This window comes from Bufo gargarizans, chromosome 4 (assembly GCF_014858855.1).
Source record: "Bufo gargarizans isolate SCDJY-AF-19 chromosome 4, ASM1485885v1, whole genome shotgun sequence".
NCBI lineage: Eukaryota > Metazoa > Chordata > Amphibia > Anura > Bufonidae > Bufo > Bufo gargarizans.
The window spans coordinates 94,404,956-94,425,265 of NC_058083.1; the positions used below are offsets into that span (position 1 = coordinate 94,404,956).

Consider the following 20,310-nt stretch of genomic DNA (forward strand, 5'->3'; position numbering starts at 1 on the left):
AATTGTATTCCATATGAGGTTGATATGACATAAAAAATAAAAAAAATGCTACTCGGGTATGATACAAGGGAACCTGCCAAAGCGCTCCCAACGCTCTAATTATAGACACATGATTTCCTGATAGGGGTGCAACCCACACTCTCATGAGACTGACAGTAGGCTTAAAACTATGATTTCTCTAAAAAGCAAGGTCTTAGAGTACAGTATACCCTAACAGAATAGGGCACCTATCACTAAGGGTACTTTCACTAGCGTTTTTCTTTTCCGGCGCTGAGTTCTGTCCTAGGGGCTCAAATACGGAAAATAACTGATCCGTTTTATCCTAATGCATTCTGAATGGAGAGTAATCCGTTCAGGATGCATCAGGATGTCTTCAGTTCAGTCTTTTTGACTAATCAGGCTTTTCAGAAAACCGTAGCATGTTGTATTTTTACCCCCGGACAAAAATCCTGAACACTTTGACTGAACACCGGATCAGGCTTTTTTCCCATTGACTTGCATTAACGCCGGATCCGGCGCCGTGTGTTCAGTCAAACCGGATCCGGCTTTTGCATGTTAAACCCGAAAAATGTGAAAAAAAAGTTAAAGTCCATAAATGGCGGATCCGTTTTTTCCAATGCATTTTTTCATTGTGATCAAAATCTGATGGTCAGTGATATATAACTAAGCTAAGCAAGTTTTTGGCAAAAAAATATCCATTTCCTCATTTCCCTGGTTCTCTTCTGGCCCTTTGTTTATTTGCAAAAACAACAATCTCTGCCCCTCCCCCAGCACTAATAAGGGAGTTAATACAAGAGCTGCCCTGAGTGACATGTCTGCCTGCTGGGAAACTCAGCAGCATGTTGTATGTGTAGAACTACAAGTCCCAGCTGTATAATGACACTGCTAACGGAGTGAATACAAATGCTGCCCTGATTGACATGTCTGCCTGCTGGGAGACTCAGCAGCATGTTGTATGTGTAGGACTACAAGTCCCAGCTGTATAATGACACTGTTAAGGGAGTGAATACAAGTGCTGCCCTGAGTGACATGTCCGCCTGCTGGGAGACTCAGCAGCATGTTGTATGTGTAGGACTACAAGTCCCAGCTGTATAATGACACTGTTAAGGGAGTGAATACAAGTGCTGCCCTGAGTGACATGTCCGCCTGCTGGGAGAATCAGAAGCATGTTGTATGTGTAGGACTACAAGTATAATATAAAACATGGTGAAAAAAAGGTTTTCCTTCTCAATTATTTTAATGCCCTTCCTCTTAAAGAAATTACATTAAACATTTCTAAGGGTACTTTCACACTAGCGTTTTTCTTTTCCGGCGCTGAGTTCCGTCCTAGGGGCTCAAATCCGGGAAAAGAACTGATCAGTTTTATCCTAATGCATTCTGAATGGAGAGTCCGTCCCTCAGGATGCATCAGGATGTCTTCTGTTCAGTCTTTTTGACTGATCAGGCTTTTCAGAAAAACGTAGCATGCAGTATTTTTACCTCCAGCCAAAAATCCTGAACACTTTGACTGAACGCCGGATCCGGCCTTTTTCCCATTGAGTTGCATTAACCCCGGATCCGGCGCCGTGTGTTCAGTCAAACCGGATCCGGCTTTTGCATGTTAAACCCGAAAAATGTGAAAAAAAAGTTAAAGTCCAGAAATGGCGGATCCGTTTTTGCCAATGCATTTTTTCATTGTGATCAAAATCCTGATCAGGATTCAAATGTAATCAGTTTTCACACGTTTTTCCGGATCCGGCGGGCAGTTCCAGTGTCGGAATTGAACGCCGGATTCAAACAACACTAGTGTGAAAGTAGCCTAAAAGCAGACAGTCTGCTAGACTTTCCTTCAACTAGGGAAGACACACCATTCTAGCCCTAAATATCCCGGACAAGACAAAGTGGCTTATAAGCACCCCTCAAAACTCAATATCAGGAGCACATGCCTAGCTTCTTAGGTACATCACTATGGTTAGGTATACCCCTGGTCAGGACAATTACTTTGTACTTACTTTTGAAGCAAAATGATCCAGATTCCCCAAAGCCTTCAGATCTATCTCCAAAGACTTTAAGCTTGATCCATCCCAGGGATAATCTGTGACATAAGATACAATATGTACCACACATAGCACGATCAACGTTTAACAAAACCTAATCACATTATCTCCACACTGGCTTTTCTTCTTTCCATAGTGCATCCTGGTAGCATCTCTTATTCAGGTAAATGATACACACATCCAGTCATCATGACGTAAAAGAAAACATGATTGTCTTGACTAAGGCCTCATGCACACGACCGTGCCGTTTTCTGCAGGCCGCAAACCATGGATCCGCAAAAAAACTGAAGCCGTCTGTGTGCCTTCCGCAATTTGCAGAACGAAATGGGCGACCCATCGTAGACATGCCTATTCTTGACAAGAATAGGACATGCTATATTTTTTTTTGCGGGGCCTCGGAACAGAGCAACGGATGCGGACGTCACACAGAGTGCTGTCCGCATCTTTTGTGGCCCCATTGAAGTGAATGAGTCCGCACCCGAGCCACCAAAACTGCGGCTCGTATGCGGACCCGAAAAACGCTCGTGTGCATGAGGCCTAAGCCACATTCTTCAATCTCTCTACGGTCCTGTTCTGATGTTCAGGTGCCCATTATGGCATTTTTAGTAGTGAACACTCCTCTGCAGCTATGTAGACCCATACGTGGTGATGCACTTCCTATAATCGCCTTTGCATTGACTTATTCAGAAGTTTGTGCTACCGTAGCTCTAGGGTTGGACTAGATGACTTAGATAGCACTCTGCATCAATCAGTCTTGGGCAAACAGGTCCCTGTGGCTGGTACATATCTGAAACACTCAACAAGAACTGCTGTTTTTGAGACCTGCTCTGACCCAGACATCTAGCCATGAAAATTTGGCACTCGTCACTCAGATCCTGATGCTTACCCATTTTCCCTGCTTCAAATACGTAAACTTCAGTTGACTGCTCACTATTCGTCCTTATACTGTAATAATGTGCCTCTGACAAAAGTGTAACCACCAAACATAGTGCTTCTGCCCAAAATAGTAACTGCTAAGCTCAGAGGCTCTGCCAGGAAGAATAACTGTCAAGTGCAACGGCTATCTGCGACTTTGTCCCCCTCATGCCAGGTCTAAAATTGTGGGCGTGGCGTGGGCGGGGAAGAGGACAGTCCGGCAGGCCCGTCTCATTTACCATTTCTCACACCTATTTCAGGTGTAGAAAAAGATCTAAATATAAGACAGCTAGGAAGCCTTACATTTAGAACTAGCACTGGATGCGCTGAAGTTATGGAGAAGCATGTGCCTCTTCATAGATTCAGTGGATCTGCTGGCAGCTTAGGGCTTTAATGCCAGTCTTAATAAATGTGCCTCTAAATGTGCTGGCAGCCAGTGCCCACCATTGTCCTACTCCCATCTTTTACTATGGGTTTTCCCTCCAATCAACCTCAACTCTGCTGCCGATTAATCAATCTCTTTCCTCGTTGTTCTACCACCTCTCCTCTCTGCCAGTCTCTTTGCTGGCTACACAATCAAAAAAAGATATTTCAGAATACTGACAACGAGATGTAATGTAGTCCATAACCTACCTATCCCCTGCATGTATCTCTGCTCTAATGCCCAGATGCTTTCTTATACTCAATCTCAAGTCCTTCCAAGATACTTTTCTTTTCCCTCTTCCTCCCTCTTCTGCTCTTTACATTGTCTCCAAGATTTCCCTACTGCACGTCCTGATCATATTTTTTTTTACTTTTTGTAAAGTATACCACTGACTTGATTCCTCCACATTCTATATGCTCAGACAAATTTTTCCACCGAGGTAACATGGACCTTTGACTTCGCATCATTACACAGTAGGTTGAGATATTTGTTCTCAAATCTATCATGTAAATCAGTGAATGTACAGAAGAAAGAACAATTATTAAACTCAATGCTAACTTACAGAATTTTCCAGCAGTTTTAGAGTTTTGTTTCCTTTTTTCTTGTAGAATTCTATCTTTACTCTCTTTATGACCTAAGTGTGAGAAAAATCTGTTAAGTTCTCATATATATTGTCTCAGGTTTGTGTACTTATGGTGGGGTTGGCAATAAACAGAATCTCAGATTTTGTAGGTTAAAAGTCCAAATAGTGCTTTATTTTTCATCGAGCACAGCACAATACAGAGCATCCAAAGTAACCATCAGCAAGAATAACACAAAACGTCAAATATTCACTGCCCGTCTGTACTATACTGACTGAGACTGTAAAATGCAGATGTGAAAGTAGCCTCATTTAGGTTAGGTTCACATCTGCTGCAGAGGTTATATTAGAAATTAACCATTTGTACCAAAAATTTGAGAAATGTGTGCCATGCACATCAGTTTGTAGAAGAGGAGTAAAAAGAAGTGGCCTGCTGCTCAGTCAAGATTTGCAACATTTATAAAATTCAGGCTAACAATAGATAATTAGAGAAGCTGCACCAGCAAACTACTGGAGCCCAGCCTTTCAGTTACCAGCTGAAAACACATGAATTAATATAAAACAATCAGACTGGCTCACAGTATTTTTGCATATACGAAAATGTGTTTCCCCACTAAAATGTTAAAATATTAGACATAACCTAATTGCATGTCAACATATCAGCATGAATATATAGATACATACAATGCGGAGCTCACGCATAGAACTATATAACAGGAGCACTCCAAATGTGACCTCTAGTTTGCTATATTGGTGTCTGTCTGCAGAAACAAACAATACGATTAAATCACTTGAATATTCCTATGGTTATGTACTGTTATATTCCTATGGTTATGTAGCTTTGCGGTTTGCCCGGCTTTCATTTCGTGGCGAACTTTGCTCGTTCGCTGTTCGCCGAAGAGGCGAACATATGGCGATTTCTGCCGGGCTCCATATTCTTTGCATTCTGCAGATCTTTGACCCATGATACATCCATCAGGTGGGACAGGACAGCTAATTGAGACGTTTCAGCATATAGACATACCCACTACCCTACAAATGAACCCGACCTGGCTGCCATTTTACATTCAGTCTTTTGCCAGTGTAGGGGGAGGTTGCTGTGTGGAGTAGGGACAGACTGTTAGGGACACCAAACGCTAGCTAATAGGGCCACAAAAGTCCTTTTAAGCACTGGTATAGGTGTGCTATCGATAGGTGTGACATACTGAGGGGTGTAATATATTTATAATTTTGTGCAGCAGTTGTGTGCGGTTCTGCTGCGATACTGCAGCTATACAGAGGGGCAAACGCTATTGGAACAACTAATTGCAACTGGTGTGCTATACCAGTTGCCCCCAAAATAATCTGATTGAGGCAGGGGTGGGATATACCTATAATATACTTTGTATATAGTGCATTTGTATGGTGCTGCATTTGTGTGAGGTTCTGCTTAGATACCGCAGCTATACAGAGGGACAAACACCATTGGAACAACTAATTGCAACTGGTGTGATATAACAGTTGCCCCCCCCAAAATCTGATTGAGGCAGGGGTGTGAGATACCTTGAATATAATTTCTATATAGTGCATTTGTATTGTGCAGCAGTTGTGTGCGGTTCTTCTGAGATACCGCAGCTATACAGATGGACAAACACCATTGGAGCAACTAATTACAACTGGTGTGATATACCAGTTGCCCCCACAAAAATCTAATTAAGTCAGGGGTGCGATGTACCTAGAATATAATTTCTATATAGTACATTTGTATTGTGCAGCATTTGTGTGAAGTTCTGCTAAGATAACATAGCTATACAGAGGGACAAATGTCATTGGAATAACTAATTGCAACTGGTGTGATAAAGCAGTTGCCCCCCCCCCCCATAAAAAAATGATTAAGGCGTTCTATATACCTGCTTCCACAATTACTGCTCTTCTATAGAGACTTTGTCACAGGGTCAATTTGAAACTGACAGGCAGAGAAAGAGGCAGGCCATTCCGCAGGGGTGGTAGGGGTCAGGCAGGTGCACCAGGCCGGAGCCTAAGTGGGAAGTTGGAGAAGGTGCGTACGATTTATGTCAAAGGATGCACCAGAGTTGGTTGAGTGGCTCACTCAGCCTTCCGCTTCAGCACCATCCTCATCCTCTGTATCTGCACCCTCCTCACTATCTGCTGTGTGTACCCCCAAAGACAGCACCACCATAGTCCCTCCACTCGAGTCAGAGGAATTATCTTCCCATCCATTCCAAGACATTACCGATGCCCAGCCATTCTTGGCATCGGATGAGGAAGAGGAGGTAGCAACGGCCGCCATCCAGCGGCCTGACGACAGTACCCAGATCAGCCCAAGGAGAGTGGTCCCCACTGTTGCTGCCTACTCCACTCCGAGATCTCTAATGTCAGTGCTGGTGAAGGTGATGATGATGACGTGTCTATGGACGTCATGTGGGTGCCCACAAGAGAGGAAGAGGAGGGGAGTTCAGAGGGAGAGACGGAGCAGCAGATCGGGAGGAGAAGGAGAAGCAGGCAGAACTCGCAGTGCACAGAAGGCAAAAAGCAGACGTATCTGGAGCGAGCTATCCAAAATGCATGGTCACATCTTGCACTCCCAGGATGCCGGCACATGGCTCCGCAGTGTGGGCTTTTTTAACTCTTCAGCTGCTGATAATAGTGTTGCCATCTGCAGCCTGTGCTGTCAACGCGTAAGTCGCGGTAAGCCCAACACTCACCTAGGGGCGACCGCCTTAAGAAGGCACCTGGCCTCCCATCACCGAGCCCAGTGGGAGTAATGCCGTCAGAACCCACAAAGCCACACTCCTGATGCTCCATTTCCTACCTCTTCTCCTTTTCTTCTCTCCTCCCATTTGTCCTCCACTCCACCTTCCACCGTGCCATTGTCGTGTTCATCTGGCACAAGGCAGGTTTCCGTGGCCCAAATATTTGAGTGTAAAAGAAAATGATGACGTGGGATAATCCTCTTGCCCAATGGCTTACCTCTGGCTTATCGGAACTGCTAGCCCGCCAACTGCTGCCATATAAATTGGTGGACTCAGAGGCCTTTAGAAAATTTGTGGCCATTGGCACCACACAATGGAAGATCCCCGGAAGGAAATATTTCTCCCAGAAGGGCATCCCAGAGCTATATGGCCACGTTCTGCTATTGTGCCTGGAAGCCAAGAGCCACACCGGTCCTGCACTGCTTTCAGCTCCGCGGTCACAGGCCAATCAGTGGCTAACCCCACTCAATTTGACAGTTGGTAAAGTGGTGTGCGACAGTGGTGCCAATCTGCTGAGCGCGCTGAAACATGGAAAAATGACACACATGCCGTGCATGGCACATGTCCTGAACTTTGTCGTGCAGCGATTCATTGCCAAATACCACGGGGTTCAGGACATCTTGCGGCAGGCCAGGAATATATCTGCTTATTTTAGAAGATCTTACACGGCCATGGCTCGCCTTGCTGATGTTCAGTGGCTACACCACCTGCCCGTTAAACGTCTGATTTGTGACAGCCCGTCGCGCTGGAACTCCACCTTGTATATGCTTGATAGGCTTCTCAATCAGAAACGTGCCATTAACGACTACCTGTACGAACTCTGCGGCAGGACAGGTTCTGGGGAGCTTGTTTTTTTTCACTGCGCCAGTGGCTGCTCATGCACGACGCATGCAGACTTCTGCAGCCATTTGATGAGATCACCAAACTGGTAATTCGCAGCCAGGGCACCATCCGTGACATTGTACCATACACCTTCTTTCTGGAGTGTGCATTGCGTGGTGTCATTGATCAAGCCGTCGAGGAGCAGGAGCAGGAAGATGAGGAAGTCGCAATGCTGAATGAATTCCCAGGGGGGGACTACTCCATCTGAGACAAGTCAGCAGGATTCTGAAGAGGAGTCAGAGTAGGATGGTGCCTGGGGAGGAGGAGGAGGAGCAAGAAGAGCAGGCTTTAAACTTTTCTGGGATCCCTGGTGTTGTTCGTGGATGGGGGAAGGAGACCGAGGACAAAATTCTCCTGGGCGATGAGCAGGTGCCAGGCCTCTCCACCGCTTCCAAATTAGTGCAAATGGGGGCCTTCATGCTCCAGTGTTTGAAGAGGGTCTCAGGGACCCCCATATAAAAAGCATAAAGGGCAAGGACCAGTACTGGGTGGCAACGTACTTAGACCCCCGGGTACAAATCCAAAATGGCGGACATGTTACCAGTATCACAGAGGACTGTCAGAATACAGTATTTCCACACCTTACTGTGAGAGATGCTGCATTCTGCTGTTGCGGGCGCTGGCAGAGGAATTTCCACCCACAGAGAGACTGTTGTGAGTACCAATCCTACAGGGCATGCAAGAAGAGGGCGGTTTGAAGATGTGTTGGTCCCTTAGGATATGAGATCATTCTCGCAGCCAACCCATCGACAGCCGCCCTTCGGATCCAGCCTCAGGGAACGCCTAGACGGACAGGTGTCCGACTACATCGGGTTAACGGCTGATGTGGACGCTCTGAGAAGCGAGGAATCCCTGGACTACTGGGTGTGCGGACTTAACCTGTGGCCAGAGCTGGCACAATTTGCCATGGAACTGTTGGCTTGCCCCTCGTCGAGTGTCCTGTCCGAAAGGACGTTCAGCGCAGCGGGGGGGGGGGGGGGGGGGTCGTGATGGATAAGTGCACTTGCCCAGCTCATGACAGTGTGGACTACCTAACATTTCTAAAAATGAATGAGGCATGGATCTTTGAGGAATTCAACACCTGTGACGACCACGTCACAAATATCCGCCACCAGCCAGAACAAAGAATGGTCCCTGTCTTAGGTAAATACAGTGGCAGAAAAGGCCGGTGAATAGCTAATGTTTGGGAATGTTTGGGACCTCGAAGGAATTCAACACCTGTGACAACCACGTGTTAACGAATTTGAACTATTATTATTTCAGGTTTTTTCAAGAGGGGGGATTTTGTTAGCCATGTTTTTAATCCAATTTTATATTTTTTCTTTTAAACATATTTATTTGACATCTATTTGTACTGGCCTGCAGTAAAATTGATATCCAGTAATATAACTATAGCCACATAATCACTTGATGTTCTCTGTCAGGTGAATGCCTAATTTTTGGGGCCTATATGCCTATGGCCTAAAATAAAAAATTTCTAGGTTCCAGCGGGCCACATTTTTGACAGTTTCCCTTTAAGACGCATAAAAATGGCCTCTGATTAAAATACATATTTTTGGGGGGAATTTTTGCCATTTGAATCCCCTCTGGTATGTCACTGTCCATGTTGTGGGATGACTTGTTCACTTCTTGTAAGTATTTGGTGGCTGCAATAATGAAGGTTTTTTTAGTTCGCCTGCCATTAAAGTGAATAGGGCCCGCCGCGAACTTGCGGTTCGCAAACATTTGATCGCGTTCGCGAATTGTCCCAGCCAATGTTTGTCCATCACTAGTGTTGGGGTCAAGTGCCTACATGGTAGCCACTGACTTCCCAGAGAGTCGCCCCAACCACACAACTATCCCTGTTAGAAAAGAGTATTACAAATTTTTGTCATTAGTTTGAATCCATTTTTTTTTTTGCTACAAATCACTACATTTTCCGCATTTGGTACATTACTCCCTGAGTTTACAAGGGCAATGGTGATGACCTAATTGTACCAAAGGCCTTATTGACATATTAAGAAAAATGAACATAACTCAGGAACAGAGCGCGAGATTGACTAACAAAAAATAGCGTTTTAATCAGGTCAACCACACCTAAGTGTCTATTCAGACGGTTGGAGAGAGAGGTTGCTGGTGACAGATTACTTTTAAAGGAGTTATTCCATGATTAAATCAAAATGAAAATCAGACATCAACATCATATAGTATATAACACTAGAAAAGCTACAATTTCTGGGGAAATTGTGTGAAGTGTTCTTGCCTCCACCAGTAATCTACAACTAGAGTGGGCGGAGTAACTGGGTGGAGTGGCTTGAGTAACTGTTGTGTGGTTGGAGTGGCTGCAGTAACTGTGGAAAGGTTGGACTGGGCAGAGTAACTTTATGGAGTGGGCAGAGTAACTGTGTGAAGTGTTTGGAGTGAGTAAAGATAGTAAACATTACACTAACCAATTGATTAATCAAATTGAAAAAGTGCACATGGCAAGCTTGATAGAGTGAGAAATGCATTTCAACTTTTATCTATATAGCACATTTAATTGCATTGTTGTTGCCCAAAGTTATTCACAGTTACATTAAAACATACATTTATAAAAATATTAGCAGTCGATTTGTGTAGGTGGGCTTGAAAACGAGGGAGTGGTGTCCTGATTTTTCAGCTCACACTCTAGCTTTTGCCACTCTGCTGGCTACTCACACACCTGGGTTCCTATGGCAACTCACTCTACAGCAAGGGCAGAAAAGAGCGGTTAAAAACAAACTGCTCCAACTTGCTCACTTCACTGGCGGTTGCCATCTTCAAACGGTTGCAGTTTAAAAACTATAACTCCTAAACCAAAGAGCTTTATATTGCAGGAATCACAAGACCCAGACATACATTTTGCTGCATAGTTGTCACGGCTGAGGATGGGGGAAACTCTCAGCCGTGCAATGCCTGATGATGTTAAGGCTGCTCGGCCAGGAGAACAGGATTAGGGAGCAGGTCTCCTACTACAGCGTCCCTAACCTGACCCTAACTCCTACCTGCATGGGCCGACCTTGATGGTAGGAGGACCCATGCGCAGGAACCTCAGATCCCTAACTCACCCTCCGTCCGGTCCCTGGGCTAGGAGTCAGGGTAAGACGACCTACTCCTCCTAGTCACGGAGGAGCAGGAGTCTCAATGGCTAAGCTGTTGGGAAAAGGGGAACACAAACAGCTTTACGGGAATGGCAGGCGAACTAGAAGTTCCACCAACCTGCCACAGCCTTGCTGACTGGATCCCTGTGCAAACAGGAATCCAGAACCGTAAACTGCACAAAGTCACAAGGAAGGTCCCAACAGAACATCACATACAACATCACACACAACAAGACATAAACATAACGACAATATCTTTATGACTACAGGGGTGGCTCTCACTGGCAGGTAATATGCACAGGAGGCTGCTCCAGCCAAGCATGACTGAAGCAACCTACTGAGCCATGCCAAACACCAAGGCTATATAGGCCAAGAAGCCACACCCCTCAGTCGGACACACCCAGTGACATCACACACACACTGGGAAGGGTGTTAACCCTTCCAGCACCACAGAAGGGAAACACACATAAAGGGGAAGTGACCAAACTAAAATCACACTGTGGCTGTTGCCGCAGGCAACGACATGGTTGGGAGCCGTCCTGGGAGACAGCCCGAAGGCCGGGACACTGCCACCACATGTACAACATACCAAACGTTGCCACGGGCAGCCACACTGAAGGGAAAGTGTCAAAGTGCACACCAGACAACACAAAGTGCACACCAGACACACAAACGTGCATACACACATGCACACAACTCCCAGGGAACCGCACACATCACTGTTGTCCGCATCAATCGCACTTGAGGCAAAGAACAACATGCCTCAAGCTGCGGTTGAAGCAACTACCCAAACCGCGGGCAACTGTATGCGGCTCCCAAGGAGTCACGGCCATAACCGTGGCCGTGACAATAGTATGTCTCTGAAATATAAAAAATGAAGGCACAGTCGCAGTTTAGAAATTGCCCTTCAAATTTGAGGTGGCTAGAGTGGAGTTTCAATGAATGTCAATGGGCGGCGTGAGTTGCAAACAAATGGTCATATTGTGATCCCTCAATGCTTCTTGCTTGTGGGCCAATGAGAAGGCTTTAGGAGTAGTGTTGATTGCGAATTTTTATCGCAATTTTTCCAATTGCCGATTTTTGCAATAAAGAAAATAATGACTGGAGATCACAAATTCTCAAATTTGCGAATATATGATGAATATTCACCCAAATATTCGCAAAATATCTTGAATTTGAATATTGCACCTACCGCTCATCACTGATCTCTACATTCACTGCTCCAATTGTTGTGCTAGATAATCTTCAGTCTGGCAGCTCAGGGGGCGTGTACATGTTGTACTTTTAGTTCGGCCGCCACTCGGCATGCGCTGCCGTGCGGCCGCCGGAACTCCGCCCCCATTATAGTCATGCGTGCACTAGTGGCAGGACGGATCCGACAGGCTGTTCACCCACCGTAACAGTCTGCCAGAGTTCCTTGCCGCTAGTGTGAAAGTACCCTGAAATGGTGGATTGTAAGGTAATTTCAAAGACAATAGAAACTGAGATGATTTCTATAGTAATTTCATAAATTCCCATAATTTACTGTGATAATGGACCTACGCAAAAACATTTTAGGAACCAGTCTCTGATCCAACATGACAGCCACATTGTAGCTAATAGTTGCTGTATTATATACAGAGAATTTATTTTTCCCTTATAAAATGCAGTTGACTTACCAGAATCTGTACGGAGTGTCTCCTGTCTGATTTCTTCATTATGACGCTGGAAGCCTTCAATAGATTATTCATAATTATTTTTTAATAGATTTATTATAGATTATTAATTATTATAAAATTTAGCGACCTTCATTTTCCAGTATACCATATTTTTCGCTTTATAAGATGCACTTATTTTCCCTTCAAAGTGGGAGGAAAAAGTCAGTCTTATAAAGCGATAGTGGCGAAAATCAAGCTGGCCAGCAGTATTGCAGGATCGAAGGAGCTTTTACTTAGCTTACTCCTGATCCTGCGATTTAAGTGTGGGGCGGGCAGCGGCAGTTAAACATTCCGTGAAACTGAATGCCGCCAGTCCACATGTCCCTAATACGTAGCTGCCGCCTGGGTCCTCCTTCATCTCTGCTCTGCCGTCCACATATACTGCTGATTGTTGGTGAGCGCAGGTGAGAACTGCCGCCTCCATCAATAAGACTACTCCCTCCAGCTCGGCTACGAGCGATGTTGCTACAGAGCGCCGCTGATGTGAGATAGGAGGAAAGAAGGCATTTTACTGGCCCTCTGTCGCCCTGTGCTATTCCCAATCCCTGCAATGTCACCTAAAATCCTGGGTGAGTGACAGCTCAGGGGCTGACTTAAAAATGAACTGTGTGTTAAATATGACTATAACCCCCTCGGGCTCAGCCATAGGAATGGACCCATGTACTGCAGTACATGGGTGTATTCTTAAGGATGAGGGGGGTTGTAGCCACCTTTAATGTAAACACATGTCAATTTCACTGTCTGGACAGTGTTTATATTAAATGTGACTATAACCCCCCTCATCCTTAAGAATGCACCCTGGAACTGTAGCACAGTAAATTCCTATGGGTGAGGAGGGTAATAGTCATATTTAATGAAAAAAAACAGGCCAATTACAGTATAGTCCCTGGACACTGTTAATATTAAATGTGGCTATAACCCCCCTCAACCTTAAGAATACACCAATGTACTGCAGTACATGGTTGTATTCTTTAGGATGAGAAGGGATTATAGTCACACAGCAGTGCATCATCCTCCGATCTCCCAATTATCCTCATAAGGGCTTGTTCAAACGACTGTAATTTTTTTCCGTTTCCGTTCCGTTTCTTTGCGGACCATTCATTTCAATGGTTCCGCAAAAAAAATCTGAATGTACTCCGTGAGCATTCCGTTTCCGTATGTCTGTATTTTCGTTCCGCAAAATTATAGAACATGTCCTATTATTGTCCACATTGCGGACAAGGATAGTACTGTTCAATTAGGGGCCAGCTGTTCCGTTCTGCAAAATACGGAATGCACACGGATGTCATCCGTATTTTTTGCGGATCCATTTTTGCAGACTGCAAAATATATACGGTCATGTGCACAAGCCCTAACAGTGTGTCTTCCGCATATTCCCCCATAACAGTTTGAAATGTTCATTATTTGGTTCAAAATATATTTTTCCTGTTCTCCTCCTCTGAAGCCTAGGTGCGTCTTATCATCAGGTGCATCTTATAAAGCGAAAAATATGGTAAATAACAGCACTTTATTCTCTGGGTTATTATGATTACAGTAATAACAAATACATATAGTTTTTTTTAATGTTTTACTACTTTTGCGCAATAAAAACTCTTTTTAAAAAGAAGAAAATGTTTTTGTATTAGGCAGTGTGATAGGTTCTGCTGTCCATACATACAGGCAGACCTGCTAAAATGTAAAGTTTCACGTATTGCGCCAAAAATATTCGCAAACATTAGTGCCGATTAGCGCAATCGCGAATATATTGGAGCACTCTATCTGCATATAAAGCCATCTTTAATGTTCTGCCAGGCCAACCATTTTCTCCAGTCTCAGGAAACTTCTAGCAGCTTGGAAAGTGTAGCAAAAGTGACCCGCGCCTGTATTTTGCGCACATTACGCGAATATTACATTGCGGATTTTTCGCAATCAAGAAAATAATCTCGATGAATATTCGCCCAAATATTCGTGAAATATCGCAAATTCGAATATAGCCCTTGCCACTCATCACTACATATTATATTAAAAACATAAATTTTAACCTAATGACCAGTCTGTTTTGGGCCTTACTGACCAAGTGATTTATTTTTATTTTCATTTTTTCACTGTCAGCTTTCAAGAGCTCTAACATTTGTATTGTTTCATCTATGGAGCCATTTGAGGGCTTGCTTTTTTGGGGATAAGTTTAAGTTTTTAACCCCTTAGTGACCAGCCTGTTTTGGGCCTCACTGACCAAGCGTTTTTTTTCTTCCTTTCTTTATCATTGTCTTCCAAGAGCTATAATTTTTTAATTTTTCCATCTATTAGGCTACTTTCACATTAGCATTTTCGATTCTGCTATTGAGATCTGTCATGCTTCAGTTTTGTCGCCATTCATTGAAAATGGGGAAAGAACTGAACTAAACGGAATGCAACAAAATGCATACCGTTCCGTTTGGTTGCGTCCCCATCGCGGACAGAAAACCACTACATATTTCTGTTCGCGATGTTGTGCGGAGCATTACGGATCCATCCTGACACACAATGTAAGTCAATGGGGACGGATCAGTTTTTTCTGACACAATCTGGCACAATAGAAAACGGATCCGTCCTCCGTTTACTTTCAATGGTGTTCAAGATGGATCCGTCATGGCTATAGAAGACATAATACAACCGTATCCATTCATGACAGATGCATGCGGTTGTATTATGGTAATGGAATCGTTTTTGCAGATCCATGACGGATCCACAAAAAACGCTGGTGTGAAAGTAGACTATGAGGGCTTGTTTTTTGCAAGACAAGTTGTAGTTTTTAAGGTGTTATTTTGGGGTACACATAACTTTCGGATTAACTTTTATTAATTGTTTCTGGGAGGGAGATGGGAAAAACAGTAATACTGCCACTTTTTTACGTTATAAATTTTAGGGCGTTCATTTTTCAGTATAAATAACATAATATCTTTATTCTCTTGGTCAGTATGATCACAGCGATACCAAATACATATATTTTTTTTTTTTTTTTAAGTTTTACTGCTTTTGTGCAATAAATTTTTTTTTTAAAATGGAAGAAAATCTTTTTTGATCACCGCTTCCCAAGACCCATAACTTGCAGTTTTCTTGGTTATCGTTTTGGAGTAAATTACACTTTTTGATCACTTGCTATTATGCTTTTTCAGTGGCAAGTAAGAATAAATGACCAATTCTGTCATTTCTTTTTTTAGTTTTTTTTTTTTACGGCGTTCACCGTAGTGGATAATTTACATGATATTTATATAGTGTGAGTCATTATGGATGCGGTGATAACAAACATATGGGGGAGATATTAATTTAGAAAAAAAATTTTCATTGAAAAATGTATTTAAAATGAAAGTAAAAAAGCATTTTTTTTACTGAAAATATATTTTTTATTTAATAAAAGTGTTGTTGTTTTTTTTTTTACTATTTTTACTACTTAATAGTCCCACAAGAGGACTATAACAGACAATATTTTGATCACTTTTAAAATGTAATCTCTATAGTGCATTGCATTTTAATGTCAGTGCTATACTTACATTGAGCAGCAGGTTGCGCCAGAGAGGCGATCGCATTTGCGTGGTGCCAATGGGAAACAGAGGGAGTCTGGTTCCTCTGTCACCGCTTACATGCAGCAGACACCATTGCCCGCAGCATGTAAACCATTAAACAGCCCGGATCGTCACTTGTGCTAGTCCGGGCTGTTAGAGCAGGAGCATGGCTCTCATGTGCGAACCAGGCCCTCGCTCCCTGCTGCATCAGTCTCTGATACAACATGGCAGCTACATTGTAGCTAGTAATTGCTGAATTACATACAGAGTATTTCATTTTTCTGATAAAATGCAGTTGACTTACCCGAATCTGTACGGAGTGTCTCCTGTCTGATTTCTTCATTATGATGCTGGAAGCCTTCAAAAGAGTATTAATAATAATTATTTTTTATAGATTTATTATAGATTATTAATTATTATTAAATTTAGCGACATTCATTTTACAGCATAAATAACATGATAACTTAATTCTCAGGCTTATTATGATTACAGCTAGAGAAGAGCGAATTTCATGTTCAAAAAATTAATTCACGCTTCGTTTGGTGGGTAAAAGCAGAATTGCATTATGGATTCCGTTACCACGGACCAAAACGCAATTCTATCACGGAATGCATAACGAAATGCCTTTAAAGGCATTCCGTTATTCATTCCATCATAATAGAAGTCTATGGGCTGCAAAACAGATCCGCCGTTTCCGTTATGCAGGGGAGTCCTCTCCTTCATAATGGAAACGGGACCGATCCGTTATGCAGGCCATAGACTTCTAATGTGATGGAATGAATAACAGAATGCCTCTAAAGGCATTCCGTTATGCATTCCGCCATAGAATTGCGTTGTGGTCCGTGGTAACGGAATCCATAACACAATTCTGCTTTTACCACCAAACGAAGCATGAACAAATTTCAAAATATATAATATGAATATGAATTATTACAGCGATACCAAATACATATAGTTTTTTTAATGTTTTACTACTTTTGCGCAATAAAAACTCTCTTTAAAAAGAATAAAATATTTTTGTATCGTCGCATCCCAAGACCCATAACTTTTTTATTTTTCTTTCTACGGAGCTGTCTAAGGGCTTAGTTGTGGCGGGACAAATGGTAGTTTTTATTGGTATCATTTTGGGGTACATAACACTTTTTATTCACTTTTCATTCCTTTTTGTGGCGAATAGCCAAATGCAGCAATCTGGAATTTGCTGTTTTTTTTACAGCGTTAACCGTACAAAATATATTACATCATAATTGCATAGTGCAATATCAAAATAGCTGAATTGGCCATTTTTGGAAACTTCGCCTTACAGAAAATTGATTAATACCGTAAGTGATCAAAAGTTGTATGTGTTCAAAAATTATAGCAGTAAAAACTACTAGAGATGGGACGACGGGTTCGTCAAATCCACGAATCCCTCAAATCTTGCTAGATTTAAGGGATTTGTGGACTCGAATCCTGACGTAATTTACGGGATTCGAATCCGACAAATCCATGTTGCATCTCCATAGTCATCTGTATCGCCGTCCTCAGGACAGCGATACAGATGCCTGTGCTGCGGCAGGGGAGGGAGAGGTGTGTCCCTTCCCCTTCCTCTGATAGGCTGCAGGCACTAGGCCGGCAGCCTATCAGAGGCTGGCGCAGGTGGCGCGATGACGTCATTGCGCCGCCTGAGCCGCACAGAGCGGGACATAGGCTGGAAGAGGCCTGAATTGCATCGCTGACATGGAGGTAAGTATAAGTGGTTTTTTTTTATACAATAGTTTTACTGGCATATTAGGGGGGCTCTTGTTACTGGCACATGATGGGGGGGCTTATTACTGGCACATGATGGGGGGGATTATTACTGGCACATGATGGGGGGCTTATTACTGGCACATGATGGGGGGCTTATTACTGGAACATGATGGGGGGGCTCTTGTTACTGGCACATGGTGGGGGGCTCTTGTTACTGGCACATGATGGGTTGCTCTTGTTACTGGCACATGATTGAGGGCATCTATGTGGGCACATTTTACTGGCACATGATTGGGGGAACTTATTACTGGCCCTATTATTGGGGGCACTTATTACTGGCACATTATTGGTGGGCACTATAGGGACTGAGGCCACAAAGAAGGGGTATTTCATATAAGAAAGGCTCTGTACAGTAGCATTTTATACTGGGACACATTATGGTGGGTACTATGGGGAAGGGGAGAGGAGTACTATGGTGTCATCTACGGGGGGCACTAAGAAGGGATATTTTATACTTGCAAATTTTGGGGGACACTGAGGGCATCTACTGGGGCACTATATATGGGGCATTTTATATTGGTACATTATGGGGGGCACTAGGAGGAAGGGGAGAGAGGAGCACTATGGGGGCATTTACTGGGGGCACTATATAGGGGTATTTTATACTGGCACATTATGGGAGCACTATGGGGACATTAGCTCAATTGGGGGCATTACAAGGGGGTATTCTCTGCACTGTCACATTATAAGGATAATTATTTCTACTGGGGGGCATAATGGTGGGCTTTATTACTCCCCCATGGTCTGACCTCCTAGTAGCAGCCCCAGCCTTTCCCTGCTCTGCTATCCCTCTGCCCCTCCAAATCCTTATGATGAAATCTTTCTCCCCCGGCCAAGTGTTAAAGTGGTGTCCGAGATCCCCAAATGCCAAGCCAAGTAATTGTAAGTTTGCATGTGAAATATGTCTGTTATGAACTGGATTCATAGGATTTGAGATTCGAAAGATTCTATCGATTCGAGAACCTTTTGGGATTCGGATTCGATAAAAATTGGATTCGTTGCACCTCTAAAAACTACAGCTCATTCCCCAAATAAATTAACCCTCACATTGCATCGCATTTAGACAGAAATATAAAAAAAGTGTGTCAGAATATGGCGGGCCAAATGAAAAAATATTTTGTAAAGTTTTTACTTTTTTAAAAAGTAGTAAAGCATAAGAAATACTACACAAATTTGGTATTACTGTAATCATACTTATCCTCACAATCAAGGTAGTGTGTCAGTTTTAGTGCACAGTGGACCATAAAAACAAAGTCGATGCATGTTTTTTTATACCATGCCACAAAGATTTTTTTATCCAATACATGATGTGGTAAATTCAATTTACCACACATGACCACCGGGCCGGGACTGGAAGCGCATAGTGCTTCCTGATCTGTATTCACAGCGCTCATTGAGCGCTATGTAATTTACATGATGTTTAGTGTGAGTCGTTAAGGATGCGGCGCTACCAAACATATGGGGGAGAATTTATTGTTGCAATACTTTTCATTGAAAAAATTAATTTACAATGTAAAAGAAAGTGTATGTTTTTTTAATTTTTTTTACTACTTAATAGTCCCACAAGGGGACTATGACAGACAATATTTTGATCACTTTTAAAATACAATCTCTATAGTGCATTGCATTTTAATGTCAGTGCTATACTTACATTGACCAGCAGGCTGCGCCAGAGAGGCGATCGCATTTGCATGGTGCTAATAGGAGACAGAGGGAGTCCGCTCCCTCTATCACCGCTTACATGTGGCAGGCTCCATTGCCCACGGCATGTAAAGCGTTAAACAGCCGGGATCGTCACTTGTGCTAGTCCGGGCTGTTAGAGCAGGAGCATGGCTCTCATGTGCGAGCCAGGCCCTCGCTCCCTGCTGCATCAGTCTCTGATACAACATGGCAGCTACATTGTACCTAGTAATTGCTGAATTACATACAGAGTATTTTTTTTTTTTCTGATAAAATACAGTTGACTTACCAGAATCTGTACGGAGTGTCTCCTGTCTGATTTCTTCATTATGATGCTGGAAGCCTTCAATAGATTATTCATAATTATTTTTTTTCTAATAGATTTTTTATAGTTTATCAATTATTATAAAATTTAGCGACATTCATTTTACAGCACAAATAAGGCTACTTTCACACTAGCGTTCGGGCGGATCCGTTCTGAACGGATCCGCTCATAATAATGCAGACGGAGGCTCCGTTCAGAACGGATCCGTCTGCATTAAAATGGCAAAAAAAAAGCTAAGTGTGAAAATAGCCTCGGACGGATCCGTCCAGACTTTCAATGTAAAGTCAATGGGGGACGGATCCGCTTGAAGATTGAGCCACATTGTGGCATCTTCAAACGGATCCGTCCCCATTGACTTACATTGTAAGTCTGGACTGATCCGCACGGATCCGCACGCCTCCGCACGGCCAGGCGGACACCCGAACGCTGCAAGCAGCGTTCAGCTGTCCGCCTGTCCGTGCGGAGGCGAGCAGAGCGGAGGCTGAACGCCGCCAGACTGATGCAGTCTGAGCGGATCCGCTCCATTCAGACTGCATCAGGGCTGGACGGCTGCGTTCGGGTCCGCTCGTGAGCCCCGTCAAACGGAGCTCACGAGCGGACCGACGAAC

The 20,310-nt window shown here is 43.5% G+C and overlaps 1 protein-coding gene and 1 long non-coding RNA gene across 2 annotated transcripts in view; both read right to left on the reverse strand.

The window, feature by feature from the left end:
- Positions 1-20,310, reverse strand: part of LOC122935243 (kyphoscoliosis peptidase-like) — a 132,743-nt gene that overhangs the window by 67,023 nt on the left and 45,410 nt on the right. Inside the window, exons 5-6 of the mRNA XM_044291005.1 lie at positions 3,938-4,009; positions 1,992-2,074 (exon numbers count right to left, since the gene is read on the reverse strand). Of these exons, the coding sequence (XP_044146940.1) occupies positions 1,992-2,074; positions 3,938-4,009 (155 nt within the window). The remainder of the gene's footprint in view (positions 1-1,991; positions 2,075-3,937; positions 4,010-20,310) is intronic.
- The window catches only part of LOC122933709, a 42,704-nt gene continuing 42,068 nt past the window's right edge, over positions 19,675-20,310 (reverse strand). Inside the window, exon 3 of the long non-coding RNA XR_006388537.1 lies at positions 19,675-19,720. This is a non-coding gene — a long non-coding RNA (uncharacterized LOC122933709). The remainder of the gene's footprint in view (positions 19,721-20,310) is intronic.